This window comes from Chelonia mydas, chromosome 1 (genome assembly GCF_015237465.2).
Source record: "Chelonia mydas isolate rCheMyd1 chromosome 1, rCheMyd1.pri.v2, whole genome shotgun sequence".
Taxonomy (NCBI): Eukaryota; Metazoa; Chordata; order Testudines; family Cheloniidae; genus Chelonia; species Chelonia mydas.
Window position 1 is genome coordinate 200599331 of NC_057849.1, and position 18994 is coordinate 200618324.

General features: G+C 49.5%; 1 protein-coding gene across 7 annotated transcripts in view; it reads left to right on the forward strand.

Moving 5' to 3' along the window:
* The window catches only part of VANGL1 (VANGL planar cell polarity protein 1), a 57330-nt gene extending 48018 nt beyond the window's left edge, over positions 1-9312 (forward strand). For all 7 annotated transcript variants that reach the window (XM_037909374.2, XM_037909398.2, XM_037909393.2 and 4 more), the window contains 2 exons: positions 1242-1476; positions 3040-9312. In XM_037909374.2, coding sequence (XP_037765302.1) covers positions 1242-1476; positions 3040-3300 — 496 coding nt within the window. In that variant the 3' untranslated portion in view covers positions 3301-9312. The remainder of the gene's footprint in view (positions 1-1241; positions 1477-3039) is intronic.
* The last annotated feature ends 9682 nt before the right edge of the window (positions 9313-18994 follow it).

The window sequence follows — 18994 nt, forward strand, 5'->3', positions numbered from 1 at the left end:
CGCTGGTCAGGCTTTCTCCAGTCTCTCGGCAAAAAGGGAAGCATGTGTCTCTGGGCTTCCACGGGCTTCCTTCTGTGTAATCTAGCAACTTGGGTTCTTTTCACATACTCACTGAGCTCAGCTGGAGCAGCTGCTGGCTTAAAGACAAACCATCATTTAGCGGGAGATGCCGCCTGCTGGCGTATACATGGGGAATCTTTCTAAAACCATCAAAACCTAACTAAAAAGAGCTCTGAGGACCTCCTGGTGTTTCCTGCACGTGTCTGTCTGAAGCTTCCTGTGTATCTGGCTCGTCTGTGATATTTCTGTCTTCCTACGCGTGATCAGGCTGACAGCGCAGCTTCTCCTTGCATTAATATCTAAAGGTTTTATATGCAGGGCATTGTAGAAAAGTCATTATTAGTGACTTAATTCCATTCATTTAATCCAATGTGAAACATGAGTATTTTACAATCCAACAGCTTTCCTTTAACTGCACTATTCTCTTTTACTCGTTCAACACGGGTAGCGTAGCTTTTAAACATCCTCTGGCATCTGTGTTGCTTTGCTCCAGGGGGGTCTGAGTTTGTTTGCACAGCTGTGCTGAAACAGGGATAGTTTGCATAGGATGCGTTCTTGGCTGCAAGTGCCCTGAGCTAGGGCAGGGAACAACCCAACCCTTGCCGGATGCAGGGCCACTTGTGCAACTTGCCAGGAGCCTGAGGACTGCAACCCGGTTTGTATAAAATGGAATAGAGTGCAGGTCATGAACAGGGAGAGGTATGTGGAGACTGTGGGTCCCAGTGTATGCAGCGCTCTATCTTGAGCCAAGCACCTTCCCCCAGATCAAAATTGGAGTAATGCATGCTGGTTCCACTACTCTCGTACCGCTGTACTCAATATGAGAGCAGCTGTGGGCCAAAGTTACAGCTGGAGGCAGGACTGTCTAGTGACCTGAACACAAGACTGGGGCCAGGAATTCTTGGGTTTTAATCCTGGCTTTGTCACTGATGTGCTGGGTGACTTTCTGAGCGAGGAAAAGCAAACTCCCATTCACCTCTCCATGCCTCCATCTCCCCCTCTGCGGAAGGGGTTAAGTGACTTGCCTGACGTGTCACGCTGGGCCAGCGGCAGAGCCAGGAACAGAGTCCAGATCTCCTGACTCCCGAGCAATCTGTGCCCTAACCACATAACCGTCCGTCCTCCCGGGTGGTGAATCTGGCTTCCTTATGTCTTTTTTTTTTTTTTTTTTTTTTCTCTAGGCTTGTGGTTGCAGTGGAAGAGGCTTTCACTCACATTAAACGTCTCCAAGCGGAGGAACAGCAGAAAGCTCCAGGTGAAGCGATGGATCCCCGTGAGGCAGCCCAGACAATTTTCCCCTCCATGGCGAGGGCGCTGCAGAAATACCTTCGCACCACCCGGCAGCAGCACTACCACAGTATGGAGAGCATCCTGCAGCACCTGGCCTTCTGCATCACCAACAACATGACGCCCAAGGTAACGCTGCCTTCAGCGGAGAGCTGCAGGAAGTGTGTATGTTAGGGAAAGTGGGCGTCAGGCAGGGAGTAACGAGACTTGAGGGCTGCTATTGATGATACAGTTGGTACATTTCAGTCCTTTGCTTGTAACTTGGCTTTAGGTCTTGGAGTGAACTCAGACCCCACTGCCCCTTCTCCTGTCTGCCTTTTTAAGCTGTGAGCATCAATGAGCTACGATCGCCGCAATTCTAACAAGCCGAGTGGGGTCAGGCCTGGCTGATCCTTGGTTTGGAGACCTCCAAGGAAAGCACAGATTGCTACAGGAAGTGGGGTTCGCAATTCAGTAGGGAGCTCTCTAGCTCTGTGCCTTAGTGTGGTAGGGGGGGTGGAGTGGGTGATTCAGGAAGGAGCAATTTTCCCGCTGCCAGCACTGACCTCAGAGGCGCAGTGTTGGGCGTGCTATTCTTTGGATTGGATTTCTACCCAAGGAGCTGTGGCCGCTAAAGACCCCGGGGCACGTCGTGTGTGTGTGTGCGCGCGCATGAATAGGAGTGTTAGTCTTCATGACCTGGCCAAACACCCAGTTTGTATGACTGCATTCTGCCTCCCTACATTTCCCTGCAGATGCAGCAGAATAATTATGCTTCACTTCCTGCCCTAAGTTGCTGTGCAACTGTTAAATGGCTGCCACAGTCCTTTCCAGAGGGGGCTGCATTTGAGTGCTGGGGGAAGTGAGGCTTGGTGCTTTACATATAGTCCTCTTTGGGGTAAAGGCCGCTGCAGAAATGCAAAAGCACTTACTATCTTACCCCGTATTAGTAGCCATATGTGATAGTAGCAGGGACACTGTGGGCAGGATGGGCGTTTAGGCTGGCTTTCGCACAGGGTCTGTTATGACCTTATACCCGTGTTTGAATCCCAGCGGGCTCTTGGCATGATGTGTGTTGACAGCTGAACTTACCCCCTGAGTTTGCAGTGGGAACTTTAAAATACAACAATATCAAGTAAACTGCTTGAAGTGATGCTTGTTCTTCCAGGTGTCTGAGTTAAAGTACTTTCCTGCCAAGGACTGAGTGGGTCACGGAGACTGAAATCTCCTCCCACCAGGACAGGGGATTTCTCCAGGTCAAGGATGGGGCTTTTTTGGCAGTGGGTTGTATACATGGCGGAGGGGAAGTTGTGCTTTGCCCAGGCTGCACCTTTCTGGAGAGAGAGGCCTCAGCTCTCCAGCGCTGTCGGACCTTTCCCCAGTGCTAAATTTATATTTAAAAGGCAATTTTGAAACTGGAATTGGAGCCATAATTTTGTGAACTGACTTGGATGACATAAAGCAGATCTCTAGCTGTCACCTACTTGTTCAGATCCTGGGGGTAGGAAATGGCAGGAGGAGAGGAAGGTTTACCAAGTGTGCTAGCTGAAACAATTTGCTACAGGGAATACCTCTGTCCACAGGGCTAAATCATGAGATTGAAAGAAAGTATCAAGGCAGACCTGAGTCATGGGAGGTGGAGTTCCCCTGGCACTAATTCATTCTTTTTCTGTCTGTGTCTGTCTCTGTCTCTGTCTCTCTCTCTCTGTCTAGGCATTCCTGGAGCGTTACATCAATCCAGGCCCAACCCTCCAATATGACAGGGATCGCTGGTTCTCCAAGCAGTGGACGCTTGTCAGTGAAGAAGCAGTCACACGTGGATTAAGGGATGGTGTTGTTTTTGTTCTCAAGTGCTTGGACTTCAGCCTTGTAATTAATGTGAAGAAAATCCCCTTCATCAAACTCTCGGAAGAGTTCATAGATCCCAAATCTCACAAATTTGTCCTTCGCTTGCAGTCTGAGACTTCGGTTTAGGGTGCAGGGCAGTGTTCTCTTCTTCTTGTGCTTTTGGATTTTGTGTCCCCAATTCTGACTGAAACTGGCAGATGACAAAGACCAGTAATATTTGACCATCTGCACTTTATTTGGAAGAAGGGCCGGGGGTAATGGGTTGGGATATCTATCTAGAAAGTAATATCTTAAAAGCTCACAAGGCAACTTGGTTGAGTTAGCTCAGCCTTTAAGACAGAATGGTCCTCCTTGTTTTCCAGGCTTATTGTAGACACTGTGAACAAACAAACGGCCTTTATATTTCCTTTGGAGCCCTGCCTTGCAGTGATCAATACTGTGCGTACATCTCCCTTACTCAGGCCTGACCTGTCTCTGCGTCCTGTGCGTGTAGATTTCTATTGGGAAGCAGCTTTTAAAAGTCTGCGTATGAGGGAGAATTTACAGTTCCCCTTCTCTCAGGAAGGAGAGTGTGGTGGGTGGGGAGAGAATTGATAGTTGTTTGTAAACCAGGCTGTCTAGTGGTTGAAGAGCCCTTCCCCCTCCAGGGATGCTCTTCTCCAATAGCACTGGACCCCTGTGAACCAGGGGGTAGCAGGGATGGGTTTTGCCATCTGTTTCCTTCAGTCTCTTCAGTTGATTGTATTGCTGATCATTGTACGGGCACTACTCATTTTGCAGCTGTTTGAATTATTACCAGATGTCTTAATGAGATGTCAGGGGATTGGTGCATGATGCAACTCTCCCCCTCGGCCCCTTGATCTCTAATCCCTGCCCCACTAATTTGAACGTCCCATGCTCCCTCTCCTCTGTCCCCCTTGCAGCTTTCTGAATGTGTTTCTCTAGCAACGGCTCCTCTGGGGTCAGTCGTGTTATCACGTCCTCCCCACCCCCCTTTCGCGTTATATTTGCACAGTTACAGCCTGGCTGAGTAAACGTTCTCCTCGGAGGTGTGTGGCGTTTACCTAACCCTGACGGCCTGGTCCCAAACAAAGGGAGCCTGCGCAGGAATGTAGTATCGTATTCTAGAAGGGCTTCAAGAGCATCTTGAAGGAAGGCGGAATGCTTAACCCCTGTCCCTCACAGGGCCCAGAGAGAGTGTGAGCAGGGGAAGGGCAGACCTTGGCTGACACATGTGGTTGAGTGCCATGGTTCTTTAAGACCGTATATATAAATGCACTACAGTATAGTCATCGCCCCCCACCCCCACCCCGCTGTAGCTAAGAGAGACCAAACTGCGTCTGAATGTTGCAACTGCTTTTTAGAAAAAAAAGTCCTTGACCGTTTACCCCTATGTTACTGTTCTCTTAGGTATTCGTCACCAAGCTAGCCTGGAATTTGTCTGTTCTTGGGTGAGGGAAGCTTAGCTCTCCAGAGAACTTACTTTTTAAGCCTTTTTTTCTGTCAGTACAGCTCTGTTCTCAAGGTTTTTAAACAGGATTGTTTTAAAGCTGGGCCTAAACAGAACCTCTTGATCTGAACACTCTCCCTGCACTCTGAATTCAAGGAATGTTTGGGTCCAGGTCTCCACTCCAGAGCCAGCTCCTACTTCTGTCATGAGCTAAACCAAAACCCCAGTTCCAGACGACCTCCAGACTCTGGGAAAGTTCAATACAGGATCTGGAGGGGGATTTCCTGGCTTGGGCCTATGTCTAACTTTATTTTGATGAACAGGAAAGTCTGGGGGGAAGTCTCTTACAATGTGAATGTCTTTGTTTTGCTTGCCTGTCTTTGTTACAGACAGATGTTTAACACACTAAGGCAAGGTACTTAAGCAAGTCCCATTGAAGTGTATGGGACCAGTCACGTGTTCAAGCAACTTGGTGAACCAAGGCCTAAAGTGGTGATTTTCAAGTCATGGCCTATCTGTGGTCTGCCAGGCCCTTCCTGCTGGTCCTAGGTATCTCCTATGGTATTTATAAGGACCCTATCCCCTTTGTATTTATGTACCAGTAACGATTACAAAGAAGCCAAATTGCACTGGTGGTTGCAGGGTGTGGGATGGGCCTATGGGAGGATCTCTTCTCATTGCCACATGCGATGTTTATAGATATCCCCTGCCCTAAAGCACACCCAGTTCTTTCAGTCAGGCTTTCTGGCAGTTTTCGTTGGTTTTTAACAGTTGTGGCCTTTTGCTGTATATTCATTTTGAAAACGCTGTTGGTTTTGTACCATTTTTTTTAAATGAAAGTCACATAGTGTTGTGCATGATGCATCATAAAAAGTGAGTTTCTTTAACCTTTGGGTAACAAGTGCAACTGGAGAGGGGAGACTGTGGGGCAGGGACTGTGGGGGTAATTGGATAAAGCTGTGATCAGGGCTGAACTGGCTGTCTGAATTTAGGGCCCCAACCCTGGCTTAGTTGGCTCAGACGTGTGAATTTAGAACAAAAGCACCCAGTATGAATTTCCTCCTTTCATGATTCCTGCCGTATCACCTCAGAACTGGAAGTTGTTTGACAGTCGCTTTGCTCAGGAAACGTGTCTTTCTGTTTTTAAATGTGTGTAAGGATTTAACACAAAACCAAATAGAAGCCGAGTGTATTCACAGCTGCTACATAACCTACCTGCTGCGGTTCAAAGTGCCACCATTTCTGTCTGTCACTGAAAGGGGCACTGTTAGCGTAAACCTCCTTTAAATGGAATGCCCTTAATTTTGTTACTGCTAATGCTTGAGAGGTCTCAACCCCAATGAGAGAGAAAAGGTCATTTACTCTTTGCCATTTACCTTTCTGCACTTCGCTGAGCTTGGAAGGAGAGGGAAGTGGTTGGAGTGGAGGACTGGGCGCCAGGACTTCTGGGTTCTATTCCCTGCTTTGCCACAGGAATCACTGTGAGACCTTAGGCAAGTTACTTCACTTCTCTGGGCCTTCATCTCTCCATTTGCAAAAGGGGGGACCATGATGATATCTACCTCACAGGGATGTTGTGAGGCTAAACTTAACCTTTGTGAAGTGACTTGAGATTGTCTATCGAAGCACAAACTGTCTTCTAATAAAGATTTGAACAGTGAAACTAGACCGGCCTGTTTCACTTGCCATTTATAGTCTGTTAGTGGATGAGAATCAGGTGTCGGAGACAGCAAGGTAGTGTCAGCATTTCCAACCCAATCCCACAGTCCTTGCTTTACGTTCATGTCCATGGGAAGCATGGCTTGCAGGGTTTGCTCTGAAGGGGACTGTTTCACTCCGACCGCCCTCCCCTTTTCTCCTCTCTCTTATTGGAAAGTTCTTAAATGAATGGAAACCTACTTTAAAGTGTTTAAGCCTTTGACCATAAGCTAAGTGACCGAGGAAATTCCTATTGAACAATGTCAGGTGAAGACCATGTAAGGCTAAGCCTTTCCCTAGGGAGCTAGGTCTCCTGGTTGCTCAGGGACGAGCGATCTCCTTGCTCCCTGCTATTTCCCCATCTCCCCACTATGTAGCTTGGACTGCCAAAGACACTATTTCACGTCTTTGCTCTCAGTCAGCAGCATGGTGCAAATCCTAAAGCCTGGAGGGGTCGAGCAGAACCTCCCAAGTAGATGCAAGCAAAGCTGCTGTGATCAGTTTGAGATCCATGGAGATTGTTGAGGTGGCTTTTCTGTAGTAAAGTGGTATGTGGTGTTTGTAGGGTGGAGTGGATGGATAGTGAAAATGGTAGGGTCCCTGGCCCCTTGTCGGAACGAAGGGGCAGATGCTTGTCTCCTGGTTCTTGCCAGTCCCATAACTAGGGCCGTAGCATAGGGAAAGGCCGTGTATGAACTGAGCAGTCCACCAGAAACGCAGTTGAGGTGCTGCTGTTTTCTCCCCATGGCATGCGGGTTCAGCATGCTGCCCCTCTGCTCTGCAGGGTGAGGAAGGAATGGAATTGGAATGGACCTAGAGCAAGGTGATTGGTGGTAGCGCTCCCACCCTGTGGGGGCGGAGGGGAGAGGATTTGGTCCCCAACCAACCCTTGCTGCCAGGGGGCTACGGTGACTTTCTGCCTCCACCAAGTGCTCTCTATCAATAGCGGAAGAGGGTGGTAGTGGAAGAATAGGTGGCTGCTGGTCATCTCACTGCCCTTGGGGGCAGGGGTGCTTGAGAACAGAGGCAGCAAGCAGAGCGAAAAGGTGGCATGACACAACTCTTGCAACTGGGTCTGATCTAGCATAGGCCTTGACAGCGGCCCCCATTCCTGCATAGCAGAGGGATAACATAAGTGTCTTTGGATGGGGCCAGTGGTGATAAATATAAACCAGCTTTCAGCACCTCTGCCCATGGCTACTCCTATCCTCTTCCCTCTCCCCCTGCCCTCTGCGGGGCTGGCTGCCTCTGATGACCCATTTGCCAAAAACACCCACTTCCTCCTCTGTTGCTCCAGCCTCCACTCCCATCTCCCTGTTGTGTTTCTCAGGCCAAGGTGAGGAACTAGTAACAGGCAAGATGGATGTCATCAGGAGCACAGGCTGGAGCTCATGATAAGGCAGGGCTCTTGGGTGGATCCCATCCTCACCCCAGTCTTGCCTCCCAGCTGCAGGAAACACTTCCATTTCCCTCATGCACCCACCCCTGTTGCCATGGACTCCACCAAAAATCCTATAAAATCACACCACTACCAGTTTCTTAAAAACTGGCAATTCCATTTAGCCCCATGCACTGCTTTAAAGTCTTGTTGGCATAAACATATTTAAACAGTAATGATAAAGAAGCCTGAAAGATCACAAACTTGTTTGCCCCGCTTCGTAGGAAGACTTATTCAAGTCGATTAAGCTAACATAGCTATCCCATTAAAAAAGCCTGCAAACCTGGCCTCCCCTCTTAAAAAATTGACTTTGGGTCTTTGGAGAGAACTGTGTTCTGGCTCCAGACTTTATCTTCAAAATGTCCTTAAGTTTTCAGTCTGCCATCCAATAGACATTTAGATGAATAGGAGATGTATGTGCAGATGTCTGTTTTCATGTTCAGCTTGTATTTGTACGTGCTGTCCCCTTGTAGGTGTGTATTATTCCTGTCTAATGCCTGAAAAGCCAGGGGTGGTTGTTCAGTAATGCCCATTAGGACTGTATGGAGAATGAAGCACTCTTGGGATCGAGTCATAAAATTACTTCTGTAAAGGGGCTGTGTGGCTGCAGGTGGGCAATGGGATGGATACACAGATCCTTTCACCTCCCGTTGGCTGGCTCCGACTCCATTAAGGATGATGACCACAAGTGACCGTCTGACAGGTGTTCAGTAACCTGTGCGACTTCAGTGTTCATCTGTTTGGTTCCTCTTGGGCCAGGTCTCCACAGCACCATGACTGCCACGAGTATGGCCTCTCCGAGAAAGGGGCCCGTTAATAGAGACCGAATTTTCACCCCACGTGGCAGGGCAGTGTGTAGGGGAAGCGTTGTGCCTCTGCCACCCGTGCCTGTCCTGGGCATAGAGAGGACTGAATTCTCTAGGACTGTTGCTCTGGCACCTTTCACCAGCACTAACTAATTCACTGGGGACGGACGGACAGGGACACACACACACGGACGGACACACACACTTGTTTTGCTGTGGTTCGCTGCCTGCACGGAGATCTGTCTGTGAAGGATTCTTACACTCCTCTGTGCCTATATCTTGTAACGAATACGACGTTATTCTGTATTGGGGGCCAGGATCTCCTGGCTCCCACACAACTCTTCTGATCACTGTGTAATGTACAGCCTGGTACTTTTTTCTACATAAACTGCATATAGTAAGGTGGGTTCTGCTGAGGTTTTCTAATGAATAGACACTAACCAGCCTCTTGCTGCACATGTGGCTTTAACTGCAGTGTTACGTGGTCTGAAATAAATTCTGAAATCTGTTTTTGTTTTTTCCCCCCCTTGTCCCAGTTGTGAACTTGAGTAGCAAACTCCTGGTGTCTGTGATGTTCATGCACTGTGTGTCTAGCAGAGTGAATTGTTCTGTTCCAAGCTGGGTTCTCTTAAGTTATAGCTGGATGGTTTTGTTTTTGAACTGAAACATGAAACCATTTTACACTTTGCATATTTTGTACAGTAAAAATCTGAAAATAAACTGAAAACAGAAATTCTGTGCTCCTACGTAGTCTTCTTTTGATTATTTCAGCCTGGGAAACGTCTTCCCCCTCTCTGAGCGTTCTTTATGCCTCGAGAGTGGTACCCTGTAAACAAGTGCCATAGCCTTTTCAGGCTAAACCTCCAATCACCCTCATTGCCCAATTCTAGGCCTCTTTCATCTGTCCTGCCACAATAGGGGACGTGTTCATTTATCACTCTTCAACAATGAGACCTGTAGGAGGCTGTGCTGAATGCCTTAAAAAATCTCAGATTCGTGGGAGGAAATACAGGACATGGGGCTGGAGCGAATTGGCAGTGGGGGAAAGGAGTTTAGAATTCAGTAGGTAAAACTACCTGCTCCCTTTCATTTACTTTGAGCTCACGCCACCCGGCACACAACCTAATCATGAAGTACCAGAGCTGTTCCTCAAACTCGCTGGGACTCCTGATTGGAGTCTGACCTCCACTAGAGTCCGAGGGGGCCGGGGGAGCAGCTGGAGCAGCAGTTCTTAGGGGTGGTGCCTTTGGTGTCTACAGAATTCAGGCCGTGTTATATTCAAAGCAACCAACCAATGTAGCTCTTGAGCTCTTTCTCAGCAATAAAGCAAAAAGGTACTGCTACCACCACTCTGGTTACACGACCCAGCTTACAGAGCCTCACCTCTCATCTGTTGCCAGAATCAAGGTGGGGGAACAGCCCTCCAGCAGGTCTTGTCACCAGCTGGACTTGTACAGTTTCCTTGCAGACTGAAGGAACAAGAGTGTGGAGTGATCCCACGGGCACTGCAAATGGTGGTGCCGAAGCGCTTGGCCTCCCGGCTTCATCCCGCAAGCTGTGCCCCCACCACAGGCCAAGCATTTGCCAGGCTGCTGTCAGCACTGCTGGAGAAATGGTTGGAAAAATCCACAGGATGCTGCTGTGCTATGAAAAATACAATGCAAGGGTTGCAGAGATAAGAGCAGTTAATGGATAAACATTAGTTCAGAGAGCCTCCAAAGGGGATTGCTCCTCCTGGGATTACCAAACAAGGTTACAAAGCATTAATTTCAAACCAGTAGGAAACAGGAAGGGTGGTGGGGGAGCACTTGGCACTGCTCAACACCACTCCTCTCCCGCCCCCCCGGCTTCCTGATCCTTTCCCCATTGATTGGTGTATCCCTCTGGGAGCTATTTGCCCTTGTCCTGCGGTGCCATTTGTGGTGGCCAGCCCTGGGAGTTGCCCAAGGAGCAGTCCCTGGTGATCTGAAAGAAATAATAGAGGGACTGCAGTGAAAAATAAATTACAGGCACGAATGAGGGCAAGCTGCTCTATCCCTCCCTCCAATAAATAATGAACCTCAGATTTTCCTGGTGGTGCTGCAGTCACTGCTGGCCACTCCTTGTGCCTGAGAGGAAGTGCCAGACTGGATCAATCCCAGTGTCCATCTACTCTCCTGTCTCTGGTAGTTGCTAGCAGCAGGGGCTTGAGGAAGGGGTGAGATCCCCACAGCAGGCTGAGGTTGGGTAATCTACCCCTCATGTTAGGTCTCATCCTGATCCTGATGGAATCCCTAGTCATGCCCCCTGGCCCTGCTCCCCACCCTCCTGGCTCAAGGAGCAGAGGTGGTGGAAGGAACTGGCTTGGCTGGAGGTACCTGCTCCTACTGGCCTCTACCTGGCTGACTCCCGTGTGTGGATCATAGGGGGAAGCCATGAGCTCATCGGAAATATGGGGCTGAGGCTGCAGCTCCGGTTCAGCCAAACTCCCATCAAAGTCATGTGGGTTTAGCTTTGTGTGTGCGCCCTACGCGCAGGATCCAGCCCCACGACTGGTAACTAACAATGCTCAGCCATGCTTGTTTATCACCGTTTTGTGGAGTTTAAGTTCCTTGCTGGGGTTGCTCCAGGAGCGTGGACCTCTGGCCGCCCTCGTCCATGGTGCCCTCCGCCCGCAGGGAGGTAGAGCTTCAGGGGCTGTCCTCGGGCAGGACAGAGCCAGCTGTTGGAATGGCCTCTCGACTCTGAATGAGACTAGTAGGTCCACTGACGTGTTGGGACTAGACCCAAAATCCAGGGCTGCTCAGAAAGCAACTCCTCTTGAGAGCTGTGCGGGGAAGTGTATATGTGTGTGAGGGGGTCCCATCACTGACTGGAGAAAACACTGTGTAGGGGCATGGTCTACCGCTTTTACATGAGCTGGGTGTACAGCGTGGGTGCTCTGAAGCACTGCAGGGAGTGATGGTACTAGCAAACATGGCTGCTGCATGTCCCTCTGTCCTAAGGTCTGAAGTTAATGGCTTGGCATTTTCTGCTGGCAAAACACCTTGAGTAGAGGGGAAAGGTTTCAAGGCCACAGAACCAACCTTCTGCTTATGTCACTGTCCTTTATTGCTGGTATTGAGCCATGCTGGTACTCACTCCAGCATCCGAACTAGCAGCTAGTTTTCTCTGGGAGGTGTGGGAAGAGCCTAAGTTTGGGGCCAGTCAGAGGCATGGGTGCTGAGTATTTGGGCCCTGAAGCACTGGAAGGGGTGGGGTATCTTGGGGAATAGGATCCCTCTGCAGCACGCTATGTCACATCAGGTATGCAGAAAGGGCGGACGTGTTGTTGGGATTGGCCAGCAGAGCGTGGTGTTGAAAGATTGATCTGAGTTTATCTTGGACTAGGAAGGCCCTGGGCTCGGGTTACAGCCCATTCTGGTACTGACAGATAAGCTATCGGGTGAGTGTGTCTTGCCCCTTGTCTCTCTCTCTCTCTCTCTCTCTCTCACACACACACACACACACACACACACACACACACACCCATTGGTCTGCTACACAGGCGCACAAACATGTGCACAGGATGTTCGTGGGAGGGGGAGGATGGTGTGATACTGTGCGTGTGTGTGTGTGAGAGAGAATATGCACAAGCAGGATTCTCAGCAGGGCCATCCCTAGGAGGGTGCAGGACCCAGGACAAATCAGCCTCCCCACTAGTCTCCTCGCTGTCCAGCCCCCGCCCCTGTCCGCCCACCCTCCACTCTCCTCCTTGCCGCCCGCCCGCCTGCCTTCTCACCTGAATATCGGGGGGGAAATGGTGTCCCGATCGTACATCAGTTGGGACAAAGGGCTCTATATCAGGACAGTCCTGATTTTATCAAAATGCGGGGGCCCCCCCAAAGCACGGGGCCTGAGGCAGTTGCCCCAGTTCGCTCCATCCAAGGGCCGGCTCTGATTATCAGTTACTTTTACAAAGGAGCCAATGTCTATTTCAGGTCCCATGCCCCATATCTAACTCATACAGCCCTGATTCATGTATACCTGTTGGCCTGCAGTAGTAGATTATCAATAATGCTGAGATGCTGCCTTAGCATGGCAGGAAGGGCCGTTTGTACAGCTTTCCCGGCTTTCTGAGAGTACTGGCACCCCTGTGAAGAGGGCTTTCTCCAGCCACACATTAGATATTGATCGCTAATCAAGTAGGTCTACCAGGAAATACTACCCTCCTCCCTCCCATATGCTTGTACCACCATTAGGACTAACTCATAATCCCTGACCTGTGGGAAATTCCTTCCCAATTCCACATATGGCGATCGGTTAGACTCTGAATCTTTGAGCAAGAACCAGCCAGACAAGCCCCTGAGAGAGAGAATGCTCTGTGCCACCTCAGAGCGCTGCCCCACCCCATCCAATGACCCTTTGCCAGTCATGGCTGTACATAGTACTTCAGAAGGAGATTTAAAAAAAAACCCTCCCATGATGCATTTGGGGGGAAATTCCAGCTGCTGGTGGCTGGCTGAAATCCTGAGGCATGAGCTTTTAGGAATATAAGACACTTGTTGCTTGTTCCATTTGTTATGCACGGAGATCAGCTAGATACCATGACCCTGAATTACTTCTATTTTAGTTTAAGGAAAAAAGAAAGAAAAGGCAAGTCAGTAGGAGAGAGCTGTGTGTGTTTGTCTTCTCTGTAACATGCTGCAGCATCTCCGATTTAGGGCATGGCTATGCTACAAACTTTTGCCAACACAAGTTATGGTGGCATAAAGCTGTCGCAGTTTGTATATCACTTGGGTAAGTGCATACCGGGCTCCTGGCATTGGCCGTGTGTGTACTCACCAGGAGTGCTTCTATGGATGCACAGTGCAGTGCACCATGGGTAGGTATCTCACTGTGCAACTCATCGTCCAGCCCGCTGTGTTTTGGGAAGTTCTGGCAATGCATGCTGGGGCAGAAACGAGTCACGCAGGGGTTGAAGATTTTTGGTGGTATTCATGAAGCAGCTGCAAAGGGTGGAGCACCACTTCTGCACCTGAGAAATGAGCACGGACATTGTAATGCAGGCTTGGGATGACGAGCAGTGGCTGCAGTACTTTTGGATGTGCAAAGCCACGTGAGCACCATGTGAGCCACCTGTTCAGGGAGGCTAGCCCCTGGCCCCGCCCCTTCTGCTCAAGGCCCCACACCTCCCCTGCCTCTTCTACCTCCCTCCCCTGCTGGAGCCCAGATTTCCCCCCCCGCCAATTGCAGCTGCTGGTCCCTCAGCCCCAGGCTTCTGGAACGCCCCCAGAGCACTGGGCGGGTGGTATGGCCCCAGTGCCCCCAACCCCAGTGCTCCCAGCCCCAGAATTCTGGGCCGCACAAGCACTGGCCCCAGCCACCCCGAGTCCCAGCCCCAGCTCGGGCCACAGGGGAAGAGCAGGAAGCAGGAGGGGGCCTGGGGGCAGAGCATGGGTGGGGCCACACCTAGCTGTTTGGGGAGGCTCAGCCTCCTGTGGCTTGTGATACCTACCACCCATGCAAGGCCACATTCCCGGCTCTGTGTGCAGAACTCACCCCAGCCCTCCTGCACAGGGACACCAGAGTGAGATCTGCACTGACAGTGGAGATGCAAGTGGCAGTCATATGTGTAAACTTGCAAGGTCATATTTCTGCCAGTCATTGGGAAATCATCTTGGAGTTGGAAAATCCACTGTGGTGGCTGTTGTCATACAAGTATGCAGGGCCATTCATCATCTCCAGCTACGCAGGACTGTGACTCTTGGCAACATGCAAAACCTCATGAATGGATTTGCAGCAATCGTGTTCCCAGACTGCGGTGGGGTGATAGATGGCACACATATCCCTATTTTGGCACCAGCCCATCTTGCCAAAGAATATACCAACAGAAAGGGCTACTTTTCTATGGTTTTGCAAGCGTTGGTGGATCACCAGGGACATTTCACTGACATCAGCATTGGCTGGTCAGAGAAGGTGCACAATGCTTGCATCTTTAAAAACACAGGACTGTTCAGAAAGCTACGAGTAGGCACTTTCTTTCCTGACCACTGGATTACCATGGGCAATGTTGAAATGCTAATAGTGATCCTGGAGGACCCAGCCTACTCCTTACTCCCCTGGCTCATGAAGCTGTACACTGATCACCTAGACGACACCAGGGAGTGATTTAACTATTGGCTCAGCAAATGCAGAATGACAGTTGAATGTGCTTTTGGTAGATTGAAGGTATGCTGATGTTGTTTACTCACAAGATTGGGTCTCAGTGAGAAAAATATCCCAATGGCTGTAGCTGCCTGCTGTATTGTGCATAATATCTATGAGGCAAAGGAGGAAAAGTTGCAGATGTGGTGGAAGTGGAGTGGCTGTCTGCTGAGTTTGAACAGCCAGGCACAAGGGCTATCAGAAGAGCTCAATGTGGAGTTGTACGGCTCAGGAAGGCTTTGAAAGAGCACTTTAACAGCAAGCTGCAGTAACGTGTTGTGATGGGCTGTGCTCTAACTGGCCCTGTACTTTGGGGCTCTGTTAGGAATTGTGCAGTGCTTGGTGCACATTTATGAGTGTAGCACTGACAATGCACCTATTAGTTTTGTGGTGCATGCTGTACATTAATGATTAGTAGCAATTGGACGTCAAACATAGTGAATGTCAGTGAAAATGAGGTAGGATCAGAGGGTAAAATAGGGAAAGAACAAGTTAAAAATTACTTAGAGAAATTAGATGTCTTCAAGTCACCGGGGCCTGATGAAATACATCCTAGATTACTTAAGGAGCTGACTGAGGAGACACCTGAGCCATTAGCGATTATCTTTGAAAAGTCATGGAAGATGGGAGAGATTCCAGAAGACTGGAAAAGGTCAAATATAGTGCCCATCTACAAAAAGGGAAATAAGGACAACCTGGGGAATTACAGACCAGTCAGCTGAACTTCAGTACCCCGAAAGATAATGGAGCAAATGATTAAGCAATTTGCAAACACCTAGAAGATAATAAAGTGATAAATAATAGTCAGCATGGATTTGTCAAGAACAAGTATTGTCAAAGCAACCTAATAGCTTTCTTTGACAGGGTAACAAGCCTTGTGGATAGAGGGAAGCAGTAGATGTGGCTTAGTAAGGCTTTTGATACTGTCTCGCATGCCCTTCTCATAAAAAAACTAGGGAAATACAACCTAAATGGAGCTACTATAATGTGGGTACATAAGTGGATGGAAAACTGTTCCCAGAAAGTAGTTATCAGTGGTTCACAGTCAAACTGGAAGGGCATGTTGAGTGGGGTCCCTCAGGGATCAGTTCTGGGTCTGGGTCTGTTCTATGTCTTCATCAATGATTTAGACAATGGCATAGAGAGTACACTTATAAAGTTTGCAGATGATACCAAGCTGGGAGGGGTTGCAAATGCTTTGGAGGGTAGGATTAAAATTCAAAATGATCTGGACTAACTGGAGAGGTGGTCTGAATAGGATGAAATTCATTAAGGACAAATTGCAAAGTATACTCCTTAGGAAGGAACAATCAGTTGCACACATGCAAAATGGGAAATGACTGCCTAGGAAGGAGTACTGCAGAAAGGGATCTGGGGGACAAAGTGGATCGTAATCTAAATACGAGTCAATAGTGTAAGACTGTTGCAAAAAAAGCAAACATCATTCTGGGACGTATTAGCAGGAGTGTTGTTAGCAAGACACAAGAAATAATTCTTCCGCTCTACTCTGCACTGATTAGGCCTCAACTGGAGTCCTGTGTCCTGTTCTGGATGCCACATTTCAGGAAAGATGTGGACAAATTGGAGCAAGTCCACAGAAGAGCAACAAAAATGACTACAGGTCTAAAAAACATGACCTGTGAGGGAAGATTGAAAAAAATTGGGTTTGTTTAATCTGGAGAAGAGAAGACTGAGAGGGGACAGAACAGTTTTCAAGTACATAAAAGGTTGTTACAGGGAGGAGGGAGAAAAATTGTTCTCTTTAACCTCTGAAAATAGGACAAGAAGCAACGGGCTTAAATTGCAGCAAGGAAGGTTTAGGTTGGACATTAGGAAAAACTTCCTAACTGTCAGAGTGGTTAAGCACTGGAATAAATTGCCTAGGGAGGTTGTGGAATCGCCATCATTGGGGATTTTTAAGAGCAGGTTAGACAAACACTTGTCAGGGATGATCTAGATAGTCCTTAGGCCATGAGTGCCGGGGACTGGACTAGGTGACCTTGCAACGTCCCTTCCAGTCCTATGGTTCGGTGATTATCACACTGTGTCACTGATCCTTTGAGTTGCATTACATTGTATAGTACCACTAATTGGGTACTTTTACTACCGGCAGGCATCCTGAAGCATATGTTGGGAACTAATAAAGAAGAATTCTTTCCCAAACAACACAGTTTTATTGAATGATGAAAACACTTAAAAAAAATACCCACAAAAAACCCCATGTTGTGCAAGTTAAAAGCAAATACGTTAAAACCTTAATAAATGTATGAAAAATAGCTTAAAGAAGAGGAAGGAAAATTCTTGTCCATTTTAGCTACTCATTCATCAACTGTGGCGCTCTCAGGTCAGTGTATGTGAAGCTGTGCTTGTCCTTACTGTCCCCTCGAGTGGGGGGGGAGGGGAGAGGGCTTGCAGACCCTGATGCCATGTGGAATATTTGAGGGGGTGATGTAGGGAGGCTAGACTAGAGTTCTCCATGGACTGCAAAGGGAAGCAAGCCTGGGATTGTTGGACCTCTAGGTCCTCAGGAGTCTGCAGCCTCTGTGTTCGCTGCCAGAGAAGCTCCATTATGTCCTGGTTCATCTCCCTTTCCTTTTCCTGCTGGGACCCGTGGGTGCTCTCCTGTCCGCTCTGTCCCTCTCCATATGGTCTGCAGAATTCACCCACCAGGCCCTCTGCTCACAGTCCAGTGCCGCACTGGCTTGTGGGCTCTTGCAGAACGTGTCATCCCGAGTCCTCTCACCTGTATCTGGCTGAGGCATTCTGTAGGTGTGGATAGGGAACCCTTCAAGGCTGCAATGTTAGCAGCTACAGATAAAACACACAGAGGCACCATTGTCAGTGTAGTCACAATGGAGAGTGACCGTTAAGGTTCAGAACTCCCTTCCCTTGTTCCCCTGAAGTTTTAAATAAGACATGCCCATTGTCACGTCTACTTCGGAGTGCTTGTGCCTGGCACCACTCAGCACCAGCAGTTACCTCTTCTAGTACCAGTAAATCAATGAAAAGCCAATAGCTGTGTCCTGTTAAATTGAGAGGCACCAGCAGTGCATCACTGAAATGGGAAATACATTCACGCGTTGGTGGCGACTCAGTGGGTGCTCCGGGGCTGGAGCCCCAATGGAAAAAATTAGCTGGTGCTTAGCACCCACTCGCAGCCAATCTCTCCCCTCGCCCCGCCCCACAGCGCCTCTCACTTGATTGGCTGTTTGCATCCCTGGCCTTTGGATAGGCCTACTGCAGTTCCTTCACTTTCATGGGCCGCTGCTGCTGGTCCCTGCCAGAGCCCTTCTCCTGTAGCCCTCATGCAATCTGCTCGTAGCTGTTACTGTTTCTATGGCTGGTCCCTAGCACATCATCTTCTCCTCACAGGCCCAGGAGATCCAACATCTCCTGTCTACTCCAGGCCAGTGCATGTCTGGAGCGTGTAGCTGGCATGGTAAGGTGGATGATTGCATACAACAAAGGAGCACTGCTAGGTGTGCTTGCCACGCTGGACAATCAGGAAAAGGCATTTAAAAAATTCATGAGGTTTTAAAGCATAAGGGGGGAGGGGGCTTCCAGTCTCCATGAGCCCTGGGCAGTGCAGTTCACAATTGTGACCAGAGTGGTCTGTGTCGGGCATTGTGGGAGAGCTGCTGGAGGCCTCTTAGAGTCAACAGAAGTAGCGCAATGTCTACTCTTGCACTGCATCGACCTCAGAACATCGACCATGGCTCAGTCCCACTCGGGGAGATGGTGTTATTGTGTCGCCATAACGGGGCACTTACATTGGTGGGAGACACATGTAAGTGTAGACACATGCACAAGTAAGTTGGTGCAAGGTAGCTTATGTTGACTTAACTTTCTAGTGTAGACTACTCTAGCAAGTTAAGTGTAGAAACCAAGGGTGGCGGGTAGCATAGGCCGGGGAAGGCTGTGCCTCCTCAAACAGCCTGGAGTGGCCCCGCCCACACTCTGCTCCCAGGCCCCCTCCTGCCTGCTTCCCGTTCCCTTCCTGCTCTTCCATGGCAGAGAGCCTGGGGCAGGCTGGGCCTGGTGCTCACAAGGCCCGGGGCTGGGGCTGCTGGGACTGGGGCCACACTGCCTGCCCAGCACTGGGGTTGAAGGTGCTGGGACTGTGCCTCACGCTCAGCACTGGGGTTGGTGGGTGCTCCAGCCACACTGCCTGCCTGGCACTCTGGGGCTGGGGGCGCTCTGTTCATGCTGCCCGCCTGGCACTCTGGGGCTGGGGGCGCTCTGTTTGCACTGCCCGCCCGGCAC